General features: G+C 39.6%; 3 protein-coding genes across 7 annotated transcripts in view; 2 read left to right on the forward strand and 1 right to left on the reverse strand.

Moving 5' to 3' along the window:
- The window catches only part of Camkmt (calmodulin-lysine N-methyltransferase), a 360,760-nt gene extending 341,437 nt beyond the window's left edge, over positions 1 to 19,323 (reverse strand). Inside the window, exons 1-4 of one of the 2 annotated variants that reach the window (XM_048353014.1) lie at positions 17,959 to 18,276; positions 17,613 to 17,670; positions 10,736 to 10,908; positions 12 to 76 (exon numbers count right to left, since the gene is read on the reverse strand). In XM_048353014.1, the coding sequence (XP_048208971.1) occupies positions 12 to 76; positions 10,736 to 10,908; positions 17,613 to 17,654 (280 nt within the window). In that variant the 5' untranslated portion in view covers positions 17,655 to 17,670; positions 17,959 to 18,276. Of the gene's footprint in view, positions 1 to 11; positions 77 to 10,735; positions 10,909 to 17,612; positions 17,671 to 17,958; positions 18,277 to 18,802 lie in introns of those variants that run through there. The other variant, XM_048353013.1, reaches the window with a different exon arrangement.
- LOC125356491 (small integral membrane protein 30-like) lies at positions 6,736 to 7,528 on the forward strand. The gene has a single exon (XM_048353015.1). It carries the CDS (start codon positions 6,859 to 6,861, stop codon positions 7,036 to 7,038), a length of 180 nt encoding a protein of 59 aa, XP_048208972.1. The 5' UTR covers positions 6,736 to 6,858; the 3' UTR covers positions 7,039 to 7,528.
- Positions 19,324 to 19,420: 97 nt separating the features above from the next.
- Prepl (prolyl endopeptidase like) overlaps positions 19,421 to 21,831 on the forward strand; it is a 33,414-nt gene continuing 31,003 nt past the window's right edge. The window contains exons 1-3 of one of the 4 annotated variants that reach the window (XM_048353003.1): positions 19,431 to 19,565; positions 20,768 to 21,016; positions 21,069 to 21,348. In XM_048353003.1, coding sequence (XP_048208960.1) covers positions 21,130 to 21,348 — 219 coding nt within the window. In that variant the 5' untranslated portion in view covers positions 19,431 to 19,565; positions 20,768 to 21,016; positions 21,069 to 21,129. Of the gene's footprint in view, positions 19,566 to 20,767; positions 21,017 to 21,068; positions 21,349 to 21,831 lie in introns of those variants that run through there. The other 3 variants (XM_048353006.1, XM_048353005.1, XM_048353004.1) reach the window with 3 other exon arrangements.

Raw genomic sequence — 21,831 nt, forward strand, 5'->3', positions numbered from 1 at the left:
ATGTAACTTACAAACATTTCCCGTATTGTCAAAGCTGGTAAGAACATCTTCAACATTCAAGGATCCACTAGCACACCTACAAAGGAATAAAGCATTTTCATTAATGAGTTTGAAATCTAATAGCTTTATACTTTTTTAAAGCTGAGATGGTGTAATATGATAGATTCAATACTTATAAACTCTTCCATTTTGTTTTTAAAATATTTTCTGCCCACTAGAGGGAGAAGGGGAAAAAACCAGAACAAAGCCTTCAGTGTATTTAATGCAATAACATTTTAAATAAATAACCAACATCTTTAAGAAGTAACAATTTTAACTTAGTTTCTAATTTAGTTATGTAATGGTATGTTCTTTACCTTAATGACCACATTTTTTTAACTTAACATCATGCTTAGAGAAGCTTAGAGTCAAAAGAAATCACTCTCTAGAACCACACTCAATAATACATAAATTTCTATTACAACAAATTCAAAACCTCATTCACAAAGAACTAAACAACCTTCAGGTCTGCACATCTGAACTACCTGCAGGTCTAAATGTCAGTGGGCAAGATTTGTATTCCATTTGTTCACTAATCTTAATTCTATCTCCTTTAATTCTAATCCCTCTTTACTTAATAGCCCTTTAAATATTTTATTTTATTTTATTATTTAGTAATATTTAGAAAGATATTGTTCTTTGCCAGGTGCTCGTGGCTCATGCCTGTAATCCTAGCTCAGGAGGCTCCTCCTCAGGAGGCTAAGATCTGAGGATTGTGGTTCAAAGCCAACCCAGGCATGAGATTCGTATCTCCAATTAACCAAAAGCTCAAGTGGTAGAGCAAAAGAGCTCAAGGACAGCACTTAGGCCCTAAGTTCAAGTTCCTGGACCAGCACAAAAGAGAGAAAGAGAGAGAGGGAGGGAGAAAGGGAAGATGGAAGAGAGAGGGAGAGAAAGAGAAAGGAGAGAAGGAAGAAAGGAAAGAAGGAAGGAAGAGAGGGAGGATGGAAGGGAGAAAGAGAAAGCAAGCAAGCAAGAAAAAAGAGAGAAAGAGAAAGACTAAAAGAGAAAAGAAAGAGAAGGAAGGAAGGAAAGGAAGGGAGGGAGGCAGATGGAAGGGAAGGAGAGAAAGATAGGAAGAAAGAGAAACAAGGAAGGAAGGAAAGGAGAAGGGAAGGGAGAGAAAAAAAGAAAGAGAGAGGCAGGCAGGCAGGAAGGAAGGAAGGAAGGAAGGAAGGAAGAAAGGAAGGAAGGAAGGAAGGAAGGAAGGAAGGAAGGAAGGAAGGAAGGAAGGAAGGAAGGAAGGAAGGAAAGGCAGGCAGGCTGGGAGTGTGGCCTAGGGGTAGGGTGCTTGCCTAGCATACACGAAGCCCTAGGTTCGATTCCTTGGTACCACAAAGCTGGAAGTAACACTGTAGCTCAAGTGGTAGAGTGTTAGCCTTGCACAAAAAAAAAGCTCAAGGACAGTGACTAGGCCCTGCAAGCCCCAGGACTGGCAAAAGAAAAAAAAAAAAGAGGGGGGGTAGAGAAAGGAAGGAAGAGAGGGGGAGAGAGAGAGAAAGGGGGGGGAGAGAGGGAAAGAGAGAGGAAGGGAGGAGAAGCAAGGTAGGTGGTGAATAAGGCTCATAATCCTAGCTGAGATCTGAGGAACATGATTCAAAGCCTGCATGGGGAAGGAAAGTCCTTGAGATCCTTATCTCCAATTAACTACAGAAAAAGCTGGAAGTGGCACAGTGGCTCAAGTGGTAGAGAGCTAGCCTTGAGTGAAAGGAGTTCAGGGACAGCGCTCAGGCCCAGAGTTCAAGCCCCAGAACTGGCAGAAAAAAAGAAGAAAGAAAGAAAAAAAGGGAAACAATTATCTATAACATTATTAGGGTTGAGAAACCTTAAAAGATAGTATATTATGAGAGGATGTCACTGCCCTCAATAGTATTAGCACTAATTATAGGAAAGCTGATACAAATGAAGTTTGGTAAAGATTCAATTTTATTACTTTAAGTTATCTTTTGTTCATCCCAAATTTAATGATTTTTCTTTGCCCAATCTATCATATTCTTTATTCAAATGTCAACTCTACAAGATCCTGTCTACCCTTACATCTGTCAGCTATTCACCTATGTTTTGTCTAGACTCTGTGGTTAAATACAAATACAAGGGAGGAATTTTTTCAAAGTTAATCCTTACATCAGAGTTAGTATATCCTAGTAATTAATGTCATAGGACAACAAAATTTTTGTCAAAATATCTTAAAATATAAAAGTTTATTTCATCTTTCTCTCAAACCCCAAAGCTTAAATTTTGTTTTCTAAGACTTTAATTGCTAATAGATTATTCTTCTCAGAGCCAATGACATTTTTTTCCATGGCTACCTAAAGCTACTATAGAACTAAGGGACTTGTGAATTTCTTCCAAAGAAATGGCCTGCAGAGCAAAGACTAAGACACAGGTCACAAAAAGAGGTGTCTTTTCTGATCAGGTTAAAAAAAAAGCTGCTGAAAAAAAAACTGAAGCTTAAAAGTATCAAGAGGTTGAAACTAGAAGACAAATGTAAATCAGAGCTAAACGTCACACCAAAATCCCAGACAACAAAAGAAAAAATAGGTAAGTTAGACTCTTCCATGCATCAAAGGATACAATGAAGAATATGAAAATACAGAAAATGGGAGAAAATACTGGCACACTAACTAAATAAATAATAAATACTCTCAAAACAACTGGTAAGGGCTGGGGATATAGCCTAGTGGCAAGAGTGCCTGCCTCGGATAAACGAGGCCCTAGGTTCGATTCCCCAGCACCACATATACAGAAAACGGCCAGAAGCGGCGCTGTGGCTCAAGTGGCAGAGTGCTAGCCTTGAGCGGGAAGAAGCCAGGGACAGTCAGTGCTCAGGCCCTGAGTCCAAGGCCCAGGACTGGCCAAAAAAAAAAAAAAAAAAAAAAAACTGGTAAAAAATTGGCACAAATGGCTCATGCCTATAATACTAACTACTCAAAAGGCTGAGATCTGAGGAACAAGGTTTGTAACCAACCCAGGCAGAAAAGTCCATGAGACTCTTATTTCCAATTAATCAGCAAAAAGTCAGAAGTGGAGGTACGGCTCAAGTAGTAGAATATCAGTCTTAAGTAAAAAAGCTAAGGACAGTACTCAAGACCCGAGGTCAAGCTCAGATCCAGCACACACACACACGCACTCATGCATATATACACATACATCATGCACTCATGCATATATATACATACACACACACACACACAATAGGTGGCAGAGAATATTTTGAATGTACCAAACACAAAGAAACAATTAATGTCTGAAGTGATATGTCACTTACCCTGATATCATTATATATTAGATACAGATCACGGCAAAGGTTGCACAATGTGGTTAATACACTAAAAAAAAAAAAAAAAAAAAATACTGGGGGCTGGGGATATAGCCTAGCGGCAAGAGTGCCTGCCTCGGATACACGAGGCCCTAGGTTCGATTCCCCAGCACCACATATACAGAAAACGGCCAGAAGCGGCGCTGTGGCTCAAGTGGCAGAGTGCTAGCCTTGAGCGGGAAGAAGCCAGGGACAGTGCTCAGGCCCTGAGTCCAAGGCCCAGGACTGGCCAAAAAAAAAAAAAAAAAAATACTGGAACTGTATACTTAACAATGAGTTCTCTTCATGGTGAATTTTATGATTTGTGATTTTTTTATCAGTATCAATAAGTTGTACCAAGGGGTTCATTTTGGCACATCCATATATGCATACAATGTACTTTGATGGGACTCACCCCCTCCTACACTCTTCCATATTCTCTCCCTCTGTCTCAAACCAATCTCAACAAACTTCACTGCACTACTTTCACATATATACATAAAGTATTTTGATCATATAATCCAAATTTTATCTTTATCTACCAGAAAACTGAGTATAAAAAAAGGCTGTAATGGGTCCTAAAGTACTATAGAAGAACAAAGAGCAGTTTTCAGAAAGAAAATAAACACATGCAACTTGCTTTGAAGCTTTTTAACAAGTAAATAGCTGAAAACCATTTATTTAGATCTTGCACATATGATAGGATATTAGCAGATGCTTTCTACCTGCAGTATAGGAAAATTAGATAAATGTTCAAGGAACATTTCAATTTGCTGAAGCTTTAAGTGTATTTATATGTAAATATATTAAACTACACAAACAAGCATGGGTAGAGCCTAAAACAGGAAACTAAGTTATAATAAGCCTATATATCTGAACTGAGTTATATGAAAATATAACTCAATATACTGTAATAGTCTGCACACACTGGGAATATTGAAGGTCCTGCAAAGTTTTTCTAAATACAAGAACAAACGCTGTTTAATAATCACTTCTCACTAATAGAATGTCTAATGTTTAAACTAAGCTTTAAAATACATTTTCAAAATTCATATTTTCTCAGTGGTTAGAATTGTCAGGTTTAGAACAGACCCCTAGAATATACAATACCTACAAGAAAACCTACCATTCATCTAATTAACATGTCATTTCTCATCACGAGTTTCTACTTACTACACACTCACAAGACATATATACTAAATTCAGTGGTGATGGTTTGTCTTTTCCTTTGCCTAGAGAAGCAATATATGATTTCAATGCAGTGCATTTACTGTATTGAAAAAATGCAACACAGTAAAAGCCACATTCTTGACTTCCTGCCCATTCTAAGCTCCTAGGACAAGCTCAAAGTCGAGTACCAGCATTCTAATTTAGCAATTACCATAGCAACAGTAGTCTTATTCAAAGAAAAGAAGACAGTTCAGGCCTCTCAGCTTTGCTATATCTCTAAAACATATATGCATTCATAAATGAATAACTCAGGCACTTGTATGGTTCCATGCATAATGCAAGCATTTTAAAACTTGCAAAATACATAAATTTCTGCCATAGTGAAACTAACTCAAAATATAGCATGTAGGAACAGTATCTAGTATCTACACAGCAAGCTCTATATAATAATATATTTCAGCTTACAAAGCAGGAAGAGACAACTTTTAGAAAAGAGTTTAGTATAAACATCTCCTAGGCTGCCTTCAGCTTCTATATATCCATCTATCTAATAGCAGCAGTCTCGTCTATAAATTTATAAGAAAAACAGATGCTGAAAAACCATTCTCAGGTATAAAGAAATGATAACAAATCTTGGGAATCTTTTTGTTTGTTTGTTTTTTGTTTTTTTGTTTTTTTGGCCAGTCCTGGGCCTTGGACTCAGGGCCTGAGCACTGTCCCTGGCTTCCTTTTCCTCAAGGCTAGCACTCTGCCACTTGAGCCACAGCGCCACTTCTGGCTGTTTTCTGTATATGTGGTGCTGGGGAATTGAACCCAGGGCCTCATGTATACGAGGCAAGCTCTCTTGCCACTAGGCCATATCCCCAGCCCAATCTTGGGAATCTTATCATCTGACTTTTGGACTAAATGTAGATTTTTGATGAGAAGTCATAGGGGGAAAGGGAGAATATTCTTTTCTACTACCAGTGTTTTGAACTCAGAGCCTCACACTTGCTCAGCTTGTTTGTTTCACTGGTGCACTATTATTTGAGCCATAGTTCCAGTCTGGCTTTTCGTTAATTGTTTGGGAGAGAGAGTCTTATAGACTTTCTACTGGTTGGCTTCAAACCACAATCCTCCAAATCGCAGCCTCTTGAGGAGTCAGATCTACAAGCATGAGATACCAGCACCCAATCTCACTGAGAACTCTTTATACCTTAAGTATCATTATATAAGTCTAACAGAAAATAAAGGTCAGAGCATTGTTAGGCTACTGCTTGTGTATCTTTTAACAATATAAATAAGGCAAATTATGTACTCTGAACTCACAAACATGTAATTATTAACTCCCTTAGAGTATTTATTTTGAGTCTAATAAAAGTTTCTAACAATCGATGTGAAAAGATTTAAGATGAATAAAACCAACAACCTGTATGGATAAGAAGTATTAATCTCCCTATGTGTCATTTCTGTTGGGATGTGGTAGGTCAGCGCAGGTGACAGGAACTGAGGAAGTAAAAATAGAGAGTATAAGTATGATGTGTACAGAATTCCTAAAAACCCAATCCATGTTCAGCCCTTTATGAGGACACTTTCCCCAGAGATCTTGATGGCCTTTTGCCTTGTGCTTTCTCATCTTGCATATTTTCCTATCACCAGAAATAGTTCCTCCCTTTTTCCAAAATTTGCAAATATTTGCATATCTAGCTTAAACTCTCCCTAAAGGCTTTCCAAAAACTACTACCACCTCTAAACTCCTAAGAAGTATGTAGTCTTCCAATCATTTGGAAATCAGTTATGTATTATGTATCAGTTATGTACCTGGTGAGAGTTCTTGGGTTGTCTGATTAATATTTCTGCTTCATTATTATTATTTTATTTATTTATTTTTTTGGCCAGTCCTGGGCCTTGGACTCAGGGCCTGAGCACTGTCCCTGGCTTCTTCCTGCTCAAGGCTATCACTCTGCCACTTGAGCCACAGCGCCGCTTCTGGCCATTTTCTGTATATGTGGTGCTGGGGAATCGAACCTAGGGCCTCGTGTATCTGAGGCAGGCACTCTTGCCACTAGGCTATATCCCCAGCCCTGCTTCATTATTTTTATTACTTTTCATAGATTTAAGCTCCCAGTGGCCGGGATGTAGCTCAGTGGCAAAGTGCTTGCCTAGCAAGTGCAACGTTCTGGGTTCAATCCCCAGTAGCAAAAAGAGAAAAAAAAAAGACCAAAAAAAAAAAAAATTCCTGTAATGGCTGCTTCCTGAAAGGTGGTGTAACCCCTTAGCCTCACCACCCAGAGCTCCAGAAAGGAAATATTTCAGATAGAACTTTATTCCATTTCTTTGGAGACCTCAGACAAGCTCCAGATCCCAACATCATGACCTCCATTTCTGCACAGATGCTGGTAGTCCTCATTTCACTGCTTTTGGTTCTGCCTTCTGTGGAAGCAGTAGAAGCTGGAGATGTCATTGCTCTCTTGTTAGGTGTAGTTCTCAGCATTACAGGCATTTGTGCTTGCTTAGGGGTTTATGCAAGAAAGAGAAATGGACAGATATGATTTTTGCAAGGCTCCTCAGATGTCAGTCTTCATCCTGACACCCTCAAAACCTTTACTGAACATTGATCTCCAAAGTTCCTAGCAAACCTAAATAGGATGATTTCACACTTGTAGTCCTTTCCCATAAAATCGGAACACAGATTTGTTAGATGTGGGGATAAAATTATAACAAATAATGCTTGAAAAATGAAGCCTATAATTTGTATTTGCTATTTAGAAAGATCAAAGAACAAAGATGGCTTAAGTTTGTATAAGTAATATTTCATAAGCATTCTCAAAGCAGATGACTTTGAAAGAATGAAGCTTTGTTCCAGAATCCAGCAAGTTACCATGGCTCAGTTCCAATCACTGCCTCCTGAATTGTTGAGGAACTCTTTATTCCATGTTTGTATTAGATTTTTTGTTTTATCTGTTAAAGTTAATATTTTACTTACATATTGAATAGCCAGAAATTGAAACTTTTAAGACTCTGGGATGGGGAAGGGGAAATTAAAAACAAATGTATTCAATCCATCTATTACTAAAATGGCTAAGAGATTTAATGTAAAAAACAAAAAAATACAAAAAAAATCTTTATTAATATCTCAATGATGAGAAGTATTCTATTAAATATAAGCCCATTATGTAAAAAAAGCTCCCAAAACAGTGCATCATATATTGCAATTTGTTTATATAGAGGTGCTACTAAATATTTATTGATTTGAACTGATTTAAAATCATCATGCTTTTCCAATCATTCCATACTGCTATATTTAATAAGCTTTAACAATATAGAGGAAGGGATTGCTATGGTGGCTTATGACTATAACTCAGTTACTGAGGAGGCAGAGACCCAGAGAACCGCAGTTGAAGGGCAGACAGGGAAAAATGTTAATGCAATCCAACGTCAGTCAGCAAGCCAGTTGTGGTCACACAGGCCTGTGATCCCAGCTAAGCACAGTAGGCCATGGATAGGAGCACCACAGTCTGAGTCTAGACAAAAACATGAAATCCTACCTAAAATATAAATAAATCAGGAGTGGTTTGGGGGTATAGCTCAAGCGATAGAGCCCGTTCCTAGCAAGCGCAAGACCTTCTGTACAAAGCAGTGATGGTGGGCACATACTATTACAGCCAGCTTTTTCAGTGGTTTAGACATTCTCAAGAATATTTTGCCCAGGCAAGCCTTAAATGCCAATCCTCTTGATCCCTTCTTAAGTGGAAGACTTATTAGTGTGATCTACCAGGTCCAACTATAAATGTGCCTTTTTAAATACAGGGTGTATAATCAGACTTCCTGCGTTTGACTGAATACAAGCATAATTACCATGTGCCCATTTATTTGACTTCAACCAACTAGTTAACATCTCTTTACTTCACTTTCCTCACTTTTTTTGTTTCTTTTCTTCTTTTTTCGTGGTACTGAGAGTTGAACTCAGGATCATAGACTTGCTAGATAGGTACTTAAGCAGTACCCTAGCACTTTTTCCTTTGCTAATTTTTTGAATAGGGTCTTGTACTATGCTCAGGGCAGCATGGACCATGATCCTCCTATTTACATTTCTCATGGTAGTTAAGATGAGAGATGTCTACAGCACTATCTAGCTACTGATTGAAATGGGATCTTGCATTTATGCCCAGGCTGGCTTTGAATGGTGATCTCTGATCTCTGTCTCTCAAGTAGCTAAGACTGCAGGCATGAGCCACAGAAGCATGGCCTTTATTTCCCTCATCTATGAAATAAGGATGACAATAACATTTTCTTCATAATATTAGTTGATGTGTGGATTAAATACATGAGTATAGGAAAACCATTTATAACAGTACTATCACATAGTAGGCATCAGGCTGAGAATGTGGCTTAGTGGTAGAGTACTTGCCTAACACCCATGAAACCCTGGGTTCAATTCCTCAGTGCCACATACACAGAAAAAGGTGGAAGTGGCACTGTGGCTCAAGTGGTAGAGTGCTAGCCTTGAGCAAAAGAAGCTCAGAGATAGTGCCCAGGCCCTGACTTCAAGCCCTAGGACTGGCAAAAAACAAAAACAAAAACCATAGTAGATATCTACCTTCAGTCATTGCTAATATCGTATGTCTGGAATGTTTTTAATCCTTTCTAAGCTCATGTTCTGCTATAGAATTGTGGTTAAAGATTGTTACTTTTGCCCAATAAATATGGAGGGACACTAAGTACAATGCCCAAAAAGAACATTTCTGACAGCTATTTTGGAAAAATTTTAACTCAGTTACTTATAGAAGTATCTACTTATTCTTAAGCCTGGACTCCAGATAATAATACATTGATATCATCCCTACTAGGTGGATAATTGGGCCTTCCTTGGAAAATCTCAAGAACAGATTTCATATTCTTCCTGATCAACCTTACTAGGGCCTTAAATCTATCAGGAAATTATTCTTGTTCCAATTCAAACTTACTATTTTTTCAAATTTAATCCCTGAAGACTTCTATTAGATCACTCTTTTTCCTTCTTTTGAATTTTCAGTTTAATAATTTTACTCCTATTTCCTATACTTACTATAAGTATTACATGAAATAGAATACATCAAAACAGCTCTGTACATGGTGCCTAGGAAGGATTTAATGTACTTTTCTTTCCTTCCTAACCAAGGACTAAATGGAATTTTTTCTACTACAGTGGAAGGCAAATTGAAGTATTTTATTTAAAATTTTCTACAGTTGTATAGCAAGCACAAAAAGCCTAAATTTGCCTCTCTTACTTGGTGCTTTCAATAAAACAAAAAGGGAACCAGATCCTAATTGTTCTTCCCAGCCCATCCTAAAAAATTCTATACAAATCCCAAATTTCAAAGCAGAACCTTCTAAAACTTGTATATTTAAGACTAAAAGGTCAAGAAACATATGCTATAAATAGACATCCTTCGCAAAAGAAAATTTTTTTTCTTAAAATATTCCTAGCCTCACCAAAGCCTTAATCAGTCACACTTCTACTTGAGATGCTTTTTGCTCTTCTTTCACTTATCTAAACGTTCTCCTCCTTCTCTTTCAAAATCTGAAATCCTGTCGGAAAAGGGCCAATTTTAGAAAAATGAAACGACTACAGTATTATTGCAACATGCTAGAATTTAACTGTGAGGGAAAATTAATTCAGTAAAAATGAGTATCTTGTTATGTTAGTTTGCAACTCTTTGTCTTTCTTCTAACAATATTAAAGCCAGAAGAGTGTGTGCTTCTCACAGTATCAGTGTTGCTGAATTTTCTCCCTTCCTGTCCATTTTTCAGATTCTATATACTGAAAATGACAAAACATGAATGGGAAAACACCAAAGCTTGATTTTTTTCAGATAACTACTGCTTGAAGAGTAGTTTGGAAAAACCCTGTTTTCACTTTCAGTCTACTCTGTGTCCAAAAGAACTGGCTTTTTATCATAACCTAATGCTCTGAGAGAACAGCTCAATTTATCCTCAAAATCTGCCATAGTCCTAAGCATTTTTTTCTGTAGCCCTGATCACACCCAGTTAAAGCAATAGGTTTTTTCCTAAAGTTGCAATACCTAAATTCTTATAAAGAAGACCTGCAGGGGCTGGAATGTAGCTCAGAGGCAAAGCACTTGCCTAGCAAGTGCTGAGTTGCTGAGTTGGATCCCCAGTACCAAAAAAGACCTGCAAATTCAACAGAAGGAATAATGGTTACCAATAATTTTTCATCTAATTTTTTCAAACTAAAACATTGGTTACCTTAAGGATATACTGTATTCAGGATGGAAGACACTTGTATATTGGACCCATGTTCCAGCTTCCTCTTCAGTTTCCCCTTTTTTGGCTTCTGTTACTGAAAACAGATTAAATGATTCAAATCTTCTTACAGATACATGTCGAAGGCAATCATCCAGCTGTTTCTGCTTCAGAACCTTTAGAATAAAAATTAAACATTGTGATCACAATACATAAATCTGTTGGAAGTGTTCAAAATTTAAGTGCTAAGGAAGCATTCACTCCCAAAAATGGCTTATTAGATAATTCAACCAACTTCCTACCTAACACAAGAAAAGATGCATAAGGTTTAAGAACATAATTAGATACATTGAAGAACAAAGAACATAATGAAAACCAATCCAATATCTTAAAAAGAACATAAATGAGATGGACACCAGTGGCTCACATCTGTAATCCTAGCTATTCGTGAGACTGAGATTTGAGGATCACAGCCCATTTAGGAAAATCCCTGAGACTCTAGCTCCAACAAACTAATCAAAAAAGGCCTGAAGTGGTACTGTGGCCCAAGTGGTAGAGTGCTAGCCTTCAGCAAAAGAAGATCAGAGACAGAGCCTAGAGTTCAAGAACCAGAAGAGAGAGAAAAAGATAAAGGTAGAAAAAGAGCAGCTTTCATGACCAATTTTTGCCTAAGAATAATTGTCAGTTCCAGAAAAAAGAACTGAGAAGATGAACCAAACCTTTGACCATGAAGTAGAACCAGGAGCTAGAAGTTCCAAGTTAAATTTCAAAAGGTTCAGAATGGTCTTATAGAGGATCAGAAACTACATCTTTTTTAAAATATCATAGAAAAAATTGTTTCAAAAGCCTTTACCAAAAGCAGGGTCTTGTTATCTGTCAACTATGTTTATGAAGAAGAAAAACTACTCAACAGAGCTTATTATACAAATTTTTCTAAAGTCTAAAAACACATTTTTCTACTAATTAGATTAATAATGTCAACGTAATGGCACCACAGATCACCAATGTAATACATTAAATTGTCACACACATGATCTTAGAAAAATTTAATAATTTAAATTAACACATGATCTACAAGGCCATATTTATTAGAAGTAATGAACAATTTTTGCATTTTTTTGAGTTACCATGGGAACAAAATCTGAGACAATAAACTTGTAAAAACTAGATTGGTTCTTGACTTTAGAGAGTCTTTCTGAGGATACTAGAATAAGAAAAATAATCTGACACTTGGGATCCCACAACAAAATGGACAATGCTTGCCTAAGTTACCCTATAGTGAAGAGGACTTAATTTAATTAAGATTTAAAATCAGAACAGGGCTTAGTTCTGGAACTCTGCTGGGAGTCAGAGTGACAAGAGAATTAAGTAGGTATGCACTAAACAGAAGTTGATAGGCAAAAACTAAAGGGCTTTATCCAAAAGTTACATAAAAATAAGAAAATTTAAATTTGCCCCAGTCTCAAGAGAGAAAACATATACATCAAAGAGAATCAAACAAAGCCAGAAGAAAAGCATTCATGACTCTATATTGCTGCAAGTAAGATAGAAGGATATAAAAATAAGGGAAAAGGCTAACACTTGTAAAGAAATCACAAGCTAAGTCAGATAATCCCAGAAGATTCAAAGTAACCAGGAAGAACTGATAATGACAACAAGAAGTTACTATTTATAGTGAGTCTGTAAAGCTGCTTATTCTAAACTACATATTCCACATATCTTATCTCACATTCTCAAAGAAACCTTCCAAAGAGTGTGTTACTACTTTCACAATGAAGAAGAAAACAGGCTTAAAATTCCCAGAATTTGGGCTGGGGATATGGCCTAGTGGCAAGAGTGCCTGCCTCATATACATGAGGCCCTGGGTTCGATTCCCCAGCACCGCATATACAGAAAATGGCCAGAAGTGGCGCTGTGGTATGGCAGAGTGGTAGCCTTCAGCAAGAAGCCAGGGACAGTGCTCAGGCCCTGAGTCTAAGCCCCAGGACTGGCCAAAAAAAAATCCCAGAATTTGCAGATTTTCTTACATCGGATCTCTTAATAAAAGGAGACAGTGTTACTTGTGAAGATGTACAACACCACAAAATATAGACAGAAAAGAAAAAGGGAAAGTAAAAGTAGAAATGAGTATAAAACAAAGTTAAAACAGAAGTACAAGCCCGCACCAGTGGCTCACACCTGTAATCCTAACTACGCAAGAGGCTGAGATTTGAGGATTTGGTTTGAAGCCAGTCCAGGCAGGAAAGTCCATGATACTCTTATCTCCAATAAACTACTCAGGGGTGGCCCTGTGGCTCCAGGGGCAGAGCACTAGCCTTGAGCGGAAAAACTTGGGAAAAGTACCCAGGCCAAGTTAAGCCTGGCATTAGTGGCTCATGACTACAATCCTAACTACTGTAGTTCAAGGCCAACTACTAGAGAAAATTAATTATATGAAGGTAGAAAAGGAAAGGGCAAAGTGTTTAGAAAGCATCTCTTTCAGAGAAAGAAACTTATAAGCCAGGCTGGCTTATACGTTATAAAGTTTAAAGCTATCTAGAACCATAAAATCAAGAAAGTACTATGGCATAGTAGCTTCCTAAAATGACTAAAAAATAGGGTGAGAGAGCAATGTTGCCCCTCAATCTTCTGGGGATTTAAACAGAAGGAGAAGGCAACATAAAAAGAAAAGCAGGTAGGCAGTAACAACCTTGTTTGAACAAGCTTGTTTGAAAGACCCAGGAAAAAGGAATGAGTTTCACTAAAAACTTTGTTTAGCCATTGCTGCAGGAAAGATTATCAATAAAAGCCATGAAGTATGCTTTAGTGCAAGACTGACAAGTACACTGCACAACCATTTCTAAGACATGGTCTCTAGTGTCTATTATCCATTTCCCACAATAGAGCCAGAAGGCTTTACAGAGCACAAAATACAGTCGCTGCTCTCAACTGACTCTCCAACAGACACTTAATTGTCTCTATTAAATATTCAGACTGGGCTATGTAAGCTGAAAGGTAATGGCCAGTGCACTATTCTTGCCCTCTCTGGAGAATTGTATGCTTGTCAAGTTAACTGAGCTTCTTCACAAACTTTCTTATACTAGCTATTTTTCAAATTAACAAGTGTTAGTTAATATTTGAAATTTTAAATATTAGTGACAAATATTCAATTAGATAGTATGAAAACCAATCAAATAAGGCTACAAGAGAGATGCTGCTTCCAACAAAATGACACTGAATGTTCCAGAAAAATAAAGGTAAGTTTGCATGATAAAAGTAAGTAGCTCAAGAGTAGCACTATCTATAGTCCCATATACTCGGGATGTGGAGGCATAAGATTGCTTGAGCCTAGGAATTGGAGGTGGAGTCAGCCCAGACAACATAACAAATCCTACATTTTTTTTTTTTTTTTGGTGGGTCATGGGGCTTGAGCTCTGGTCCTGGGTACTGTCCCTGGACTCTTCAGCTCAAGGCTAGCACTCTACCACTTGAGCCACAGTGCCACTTCTGTTTCTCTGGTTAATTGGAGTTAATTGGAGATTAGACTCTCTCCTATGAGGTGGAATCTCAATGTTGTTTTGATTTGCATTTCCATTAATTAGTATATGTCTAGGGCAGTTCTAGCAGATGATCACTATAGCTCAGTAGCTATGTACATATGATCACATAAGATGATGCTAAGAGAACTGATCTCTAAAATATGGAAACAAGTGGTTTATTATTGATGTTGTTATTTTCAATGTACTATGTGAAATTATTACTTTTTTCTTCTGTTCATTTCCTCTATGATTTAGCCCCTGTTGTCACTGTATTTGATTATGGTACCCTGGGTATTTTATATATGTCTGTCTGAATTAGGGAAGGGAAGGGGAACATTAAAATGGTGAGACAATGGGTAAAAGGCAAACCAATGCAACAGCAATACTTACAAGACAATATGTTGGAAACTGTACAAATTAGAGGTAGAAAAGGGGGGACCTGGAGAGGAGGAAAGGTGGGAGAAAAATGAGGGAGGGGATAATACATTAGACAAGAAATGTACTGACTACCTAATGTATGTAACTGTAACCCCTCTGTACTTCACCTTGATGATTAAAAAAAAACAAACACTACAAACAACAACAAAGACTCTGCCTGGACTGGCTTTGAATGGTGATCCTCAGATCTCAGCCTACTAAGTAGCTAAGATTACAGGTGTGAGCCACCAGCAGAAATCCCTTATCTTTAAAAGAAAAGTTGTTGCTTAAAAATTTACTTTCTATGGGAGAGACTCCATCTCCAAAATAACAACAACAAAAAAAAAGCCAGATGAACATGTGGCTCAAGTGGTAGAGAACCAGTCAAACAAGCAAACCAAACTAACCAACTGTGAGATACTGGGGCTGGGGATTTAGCTCAGTTGAAGAGCACCTGCCTGGCAAGCGCAAGGCCCAGAGTTGGGTCCTCAGATCTGGGAAAAAAAAAAAAAAAAAACTATTAAAGACCAACTGTGAGATACTGAGTTCAAACTTCAGTATCAGTAGAAAAGAATCAATCAGTAATTACAGTTATCTCAATTATATTTGTATGTGTATACAACAATGTTTTTAAAAATAAACCAACAAAATTTGCATTAAAATAGCATAAAATAATAAGATTAAAGAGTAAAAGAGGAAGTCATTCAGACCATGGAAAACAATTTCACTTGAAAATAATCCAATACAGGAGAAATTTTAAAGAAGACTAACTCACTCCCTCATATGCAAAAAATAAAAATTAAAGCCCCCCAAATCATGAGTGTAAGCTAGGAATAAAAAGCAAGGTATATTAAGTTCTACTTAAAAATCCTGCTGCGGGCTGGGAATATGGCCTGGGAATACAGGAATATGGCAAGAGCACTTACCTTGTATACATGAAGCCCTGGGTTGGATTCCCAAGCACTACATATATAGAAAATGGCCAGAAGTGGTGCTGTGGCTCAAGTGGCAGAGTGCTAGCCTTGAGCAAAAAGAAGCCAGGGACAGTGCTCAGGCCTTGAGTTCAAGGCCCGGGACTAGCAAAAAAAAAAAAGAACTTTGGTCTAAAAATCCTGCTGCTTCATTAAGTATCAATAGTCATATAGCATCCTGATTTAACTGATACTGTGAAATACTGCATTAACCAGATTCTCCAGCCAAGTATTCAGTCTACTGCACACCTTTGTTTCTTTCCAGAAAGGGGGAAGGTGCTGGGATCAAACAAGGGTCTTTACATATACTAGGTAAGTACTCCACGACTGAACTACACTCCTAGCCTGAGAGTTGCATACTTCTTACACTGTTTAAATTCCTCAGTTTTCCAATTCTGGGTGTATATGAGATATAAATGAGCCACTCACTTAAAACACTTATGAGTCTGCAAATGTTTAATATATGTGGGGACCTAAAATTATTATCAAAAGATATTCCAGGGCTGGGAAAGTGGCTTAGCAATAGAGTGCGTGCCTAGCACATATGCCTAGCACATAGCCCTGGACTCGATTCCTTAGTACCACATAAAAATAAAAAAAAAGCCGGGGCTGGGGATATGGCCTAGTGGCAAGAGAGCTTGCTTCGTATACATGAAGCCCTGGGTTCGATTCCCCAGCACCACATACACAGAAAATGGCCAGAAGTGGCACTGTGGCTCAAGTGGCAGAGTGCTAGCCTTGAGCAAAAGGAAGCCAGGAACAGTGCTCAGGCCCTGAGTCCAAGGCCCAGGACTGGCCAAAAAAAAAAAAAAAGCCGGAAGTGGCACTGTGGCTCAAGTGGTAGAGTGCTAGCCTTGAGCAAAAGAAGCTCAGGGACAGTGCTCAGGTCCTGAGTTCAAGCCCCAGGACTGGCCAAAATAAATCAATTCCCCCTGGGGAACTCTGTGACTTTGGGCTTGGCTCTGGATCACTTATGCTAATAGGATGCTAGCAAATTTCATGTAAGCAAAGGCTTAAAATGTGTTCTTTTACCACTGGCATTACTGGTTGAAGGATGAGAAGCATGTAGACGACATAGCACAAATCCTGCATAAAACCACCCAGCTGATCACACCTATTTCAATCAACTCCCAGGGGGGGCACTGCTGCACAAACAAAATAATGCTCACTGCTACAGGTCACTGTGATATTAATTTGTTATTTGCCAATACATACACTATACAATACACTAAGGACTGTGGTGCATTGTCCCCTTAAAGACTGTCCTACATCTGATGCTTTCCACAAGCCTTAAACAGTATCTGTTAAAGATCAACTAGTCATGCCCTGTGCTGGATGTAGAGATTAGAGATTAGTAATATATCATTCTTTTCCCAGGGAGAACTATTCCAGTGAAAAGAGAATCTCTAATCAAGTGGTCAAAGAACAGTATAATGAGGAGCTCCTAGGATTGTAAACTGTAGGGTGGGGTGTGGGGTGGTCTAAGAGGTATTAGAGAGGGCTTTACATGACAGTGATGGTGTAAAGGATGAATAATCACTTACCAAGAAGAGAAAAAGAACTAGAAACAGTGGCCCACACTGTACACACACACACACACACACACACACACACAGGAAGTGTGTGGGGGGAGGTATGCTTGGGACCAGGAGTGTTCCAGGCTCTCCCAGATTTTGAGGATGTTCTTATATATATGAAATTTTATCTTGGATATGGAACCCATGTGTACACATAAAATTTGCTTGATATAATCTTTAGACACCTTAAGTTGATAATTCTGTACAATATATTCAGTACCCCTGACTTCTCACTGCCCAAGGATCCCATGAGGACAGGTGTAGAGTTTTCCATTTGTGGTATTATGCAATACAAAAGTTTCAAATCTAGAGCACTTCAGATTTGGGGTTTCCAGGTTAGGGAAGCTAAATCTGTATGTCTATCAATACGATATCATTATTAATTTAAGACTCTTACCCAAAAACAAATCCTATGGCAATTATTTTTTAAGATACTCATTTTGTCCAATGAAAACCTATATAACATGAATAGTAAAAACCAAATCATTAACACTCGAAAGACTGCCAGTTCATCAGTAAAAATAATCATAGTCTTACTTAAATGCCGAGTTATGCCGTAACAACACTAAAGTACCACTGCATAACACTTGAGAATAGAGAAGAAAAGGGGGAGAGGACGGGGGCGGGGAATGAGTGAGGAGGTAACAAGTTGAACAAGAAATGTACTGCCTTACATATAAAACTGTAGCCCCTCTGTACATCACTTTGACAATAAATAAATAAATAAATATTTTTTAAAAGACTTGAGAAGAGCGCAAATGAAATATTCCCCACATCAAGGTGGCAAGGGCCGGGAAACTCTTGTTGCAGATACAACAGTCAGAAATGGAACATGAATATATAAAGTTTTCGGCAAAAAACTTCAGGCAGAGAGGCATAACACTTGGGTGTTAAAAAAAAAAAAATCGACAGCCTTCGTTTCCAATACTTTGTGTTTCCAACACTTCGAACAGAGCTGTCACAGAACACACATCAGAATTTCGGTCAAACCTGCCGTCGAGGAAAGTTAACAGAATAGCAGCACCTGGGAAGTTCTAGAGGACAGTCAACAAACCAACACGCTGCACACCGGACGAATTCAAATCGCGGATCCCTGCGAACTACGGGACAACACTTTCACATCCCGGGGAAAGAGGGCGAGCAGAGAGAGGTCTTCCTCCCGACTTCCTCCTCTGGGCTACCCGCGGATAACCGTGGCGACACGCGCAGGGGCGCCGTCCCCGCACGGCCCGAAGACTCAGGATCCACAGGTTCCAAAGCAGCGGCGGGAGGCGGGAAATCCGAAGCCGGAAAGAGGAGCCGGCGGCGGCGGGAGTGGCAGTGCCGCCCCGCAGACCCGCGAACCGGAGCCGCGTCCCGACGAGCGCCTACGCCCGGCTACTCAGGAGTTTTGTCAGGAGCTCAGCCATGGCTGCCCCGCTCCCCACTAGCCCCTCCAGAGCCCTCCCTCTCGGCGGGGACGCCTGAGTTAAAGCCCAGGAACTCGCGGCGGGCTGACCCGCTGACTGACCCGCGAGCCGTCCGCACCGAGGGTACCGCGGAGGGGCGTGGCCGGGGCGAAGGTGAGGCGCGCTGACTCTCCCTTACCTGCCTCAGGAGCTTCCACCGCGCGGCTCCCAGGGGCGCCGAAACTGCGAGCTCCCGGGAAGCTCCGCCAACACTCGGACCCCCGACCCTGGCTTGCTCAGTCTCGCCGGTCCCGGCGTTCACGACTTGGGACTCCATCCCACTGGAGCCGCCTGTAAGCGGAGGTGCTGTGGCCACAGCGCTCCTCAGTCAGGACCTGACAACTTCTTCCCTGTCAGGACCTGTGACGCCCGGACTTCTTGCCAGAGGCTTTTGCGCGCGTGCGCGCCCTCCACGAATTCCGCATTTCCGGTATCTGCGTCTCCTTGGCAACCAAGGCCGCGCTGTCACTTCATTGCACCAGTTTAGGGCTAGCCATCTTGAGTAAGGGCAAGCGCGAGCGTGCGGGGTTGTGACAGAGCTACTGAAACGGCGTTTCTCCTTGTTTTCTTCTTTCCTGCTTCATCTCACGCTCATAAAATTTCCAAGTAACCAAAAGGCTGTAGCCTGTAGAGCGACATAATCCGAGAGGAGAGAAAAAGCCTTGTATATGACCACAGTAAAGATGGCGAAATGTGCGTCATGCTCGTGTTGGATTGGGGTTACGTAGACAGGCGTGCTGCAAACCAGCTCGGGGCGCCTCGGGGTTGGTTGTAGTTCTGCTGGGTGCCGAACGCAGACTTCAAGTGGACGTGATTGGGGTGACCCCCGGTCCTCCCTGAGAACTCCGGACCCTCCCGTCTGTTTGCTCACATTTGTGACCGGTGCCAGACTCTCAGTTTTCGTACGTATGCGAAGTTGTGCTGGGGCGGGTGGGGAGGGGGGTCTCCTTCCTAATCCCTCTCCTCCCAGCACGTAGCCTCCCCTCGTCCCCCCTTTTGACCTGTGCCTTCAGTGCATAGCGCCTGCAGCCACTTGCTCTGTCCCTGAAGGACATTTTGTAAGTATGCCCATATCCTTAGGGTGTAATGTTTCACATGAAAATAAATAGGCTGTCCTGGCAACACCCGTTTTTCTAGCCCTCCCATTCCTAGCCTTGCAAACTGCTATCTCCCTGCCGTGGAGAGATGAGTGGATTGAGGCTGTAGAGACAGCCACGGTGGATTAGAAGGCCTATTCTTTCATTTTTGTTTGTGTCACTGCTGCTCTCCTATTCCCACTTGTCCTTTATGTTGCTACGACATAAAGAGATTAAAGGGAAGAGGATCAGATCCAGGGGAAATTGGATGCAGTGTGCTATAATACTCAGGGGCATCTTATAGAAGAATTTCGTAATTTCATACAACAGTGTGCAACAATAGGTTATGCCGATGTTAACCATATTAATAGCCTCTTGTTGAGCGTTCACTATGTACCAGGTATTAAGATCTTCACATAAACTGTCTGATTTTATTCTTAACACTCCAGAAGGTAAAGTGTGCCATTATTTTAGTTTCGCAGATGAGAACGCTTAGGCCCTAAGATGCACCGTAGTTAAAGTGCACAGTCCAAAACCAGAACCCAGGTGTCTGGACTCTACTTCCTAGCTATCAAAGTTAAAAAGAACCTACCAGAAATGGCCTCACATTTTATTTGAGCTATTGGAGTGTTGTTTATTTTTAATTTAAAAGTCTATTACCCTTTTACTGTTAAGTCCCCTCGTTTATGTCCAAGATACGAAGCCAAACCAGATTGGACTTTTTACTATAGACCACTGTCCAAGTGACTTGGGACAGATATGCAAATTGTCTACAGCTAGTTTGCTCCCAAATGAGCACCATGACAGCTATTTCATTGAATACATATGAAGTTTAAATTAGACAAAGTAGATAAAAATCATCTGGTACATAGTCAACACTCAACAAAAATTAATGTCCTGTCCACCTTAGTAATTACAAACATACATTTATAATTATTATAAAGCCCATTTTGCTTTTTAAAGCACAGTTACTAAGATTTTCCATTAGTCTGCACTTGCAAATTTTTGTTTCTTGTTTCTTTTTTTAGTTTGTCCCTATGTGTACCAGAATCAGTGCTGCATAACTTGAGCCTAGTAAAATTGACTTTATAAATGAAACATTCAACTCACATCTTCCAAGAAGTTTGAGTAACATTTTAACTCATGCAAGTTTTTATTTCTTTTTTTTCATTTGGTCTAAGTTACCAGCTGTCAGTATTTAAGGGATCCATGGCCCTGGGATAAGACCAGACAATTTTACATACTCTGAGAACCAGTACTTTATACTCATATATATACATATACGTACACACATATATGTATGTACATATATATGTATGTATGTATGTATATAAAGTCATTCATGTGCTGACAGACCCAAAGGGAGCAATAAACCAGGGACTTTGATACCATGAAGCAGAAGACCCAGTTACTTCTCCGAGCATTGAAGTATAGTTTTCCTCACCTTGGGAAATGCATGCAGAAAAAGCATTTGAATCACTGTATCTACGCTGATCATTATTATGGTAGAATAAAATTGAGATCATATCACCTAACCAAGTGTCTGCAAAATAAACCCAAGATACCAGAGTTAGCAAGATACATCCCAAGTCGGAGCTTCTCACATAAGGTATGGACTGTTTAACTGTTTAACCTATTTGTAGGTCATAAGACTAATTTTAGTCTAAAAGAATGGATAGGATATCAGTTTTTTTCTCTCAATTCTAACTTGATTTTAAAGTTTTCTGAGCTTTATTATTTGTAAATAAATATAAGTATGGAGAGTAATATATAATTTTAATTTAAAAGTGTAATATATAAAAATGTAAATTCGGGGCTGGGAATGTGGCCTAGAGTGCTTGCCTCATGTACATGAAGCCCTGGGTTCAGTTCCTCAGCACCACATACATAAAAAAAGCCAGAAGTGGTACTGTGGCTCAAGTGGTAGAGTTCTCTAGCCTTGAGCAAAAAGAAGCCAGGGACCGTGCTCAGACCCTGAGTTCAAGCCCCACGACTTGCAAAAAAAAAAAAAAAGTAAATTCATAAAACATGATTCAACGCAGGACTGCCTTCATGTGGCTGCCATTGTGTTCCAATATAATTCAGCTTTCTA

Source organism: Perognathus longimembris, chromosome 8 (genome assembly GCF_023159225.1).
Source record: "Perognathus longimembris pacificus isolate PPM17 chromosome 8, ASM2315922v1, whole genome shotgun sequence".
Taxonomy (NCBI): domain Eukaryota; kingdom Metazoa; phylum Chordata; class Mammalia; order Rodentia; family Heteromyidae; genus Perognathus; species Perognathus longimembris.

Excerpts from the sequence above, each read along its gene's own strand:
- LOC125356491 (XM_048353015.1), top strand. The coding sequence starts at position 6,859 with ATGACCTCCATTTCTGCACAGATGCTGGTAGTCCTCATTTCACTGCTT.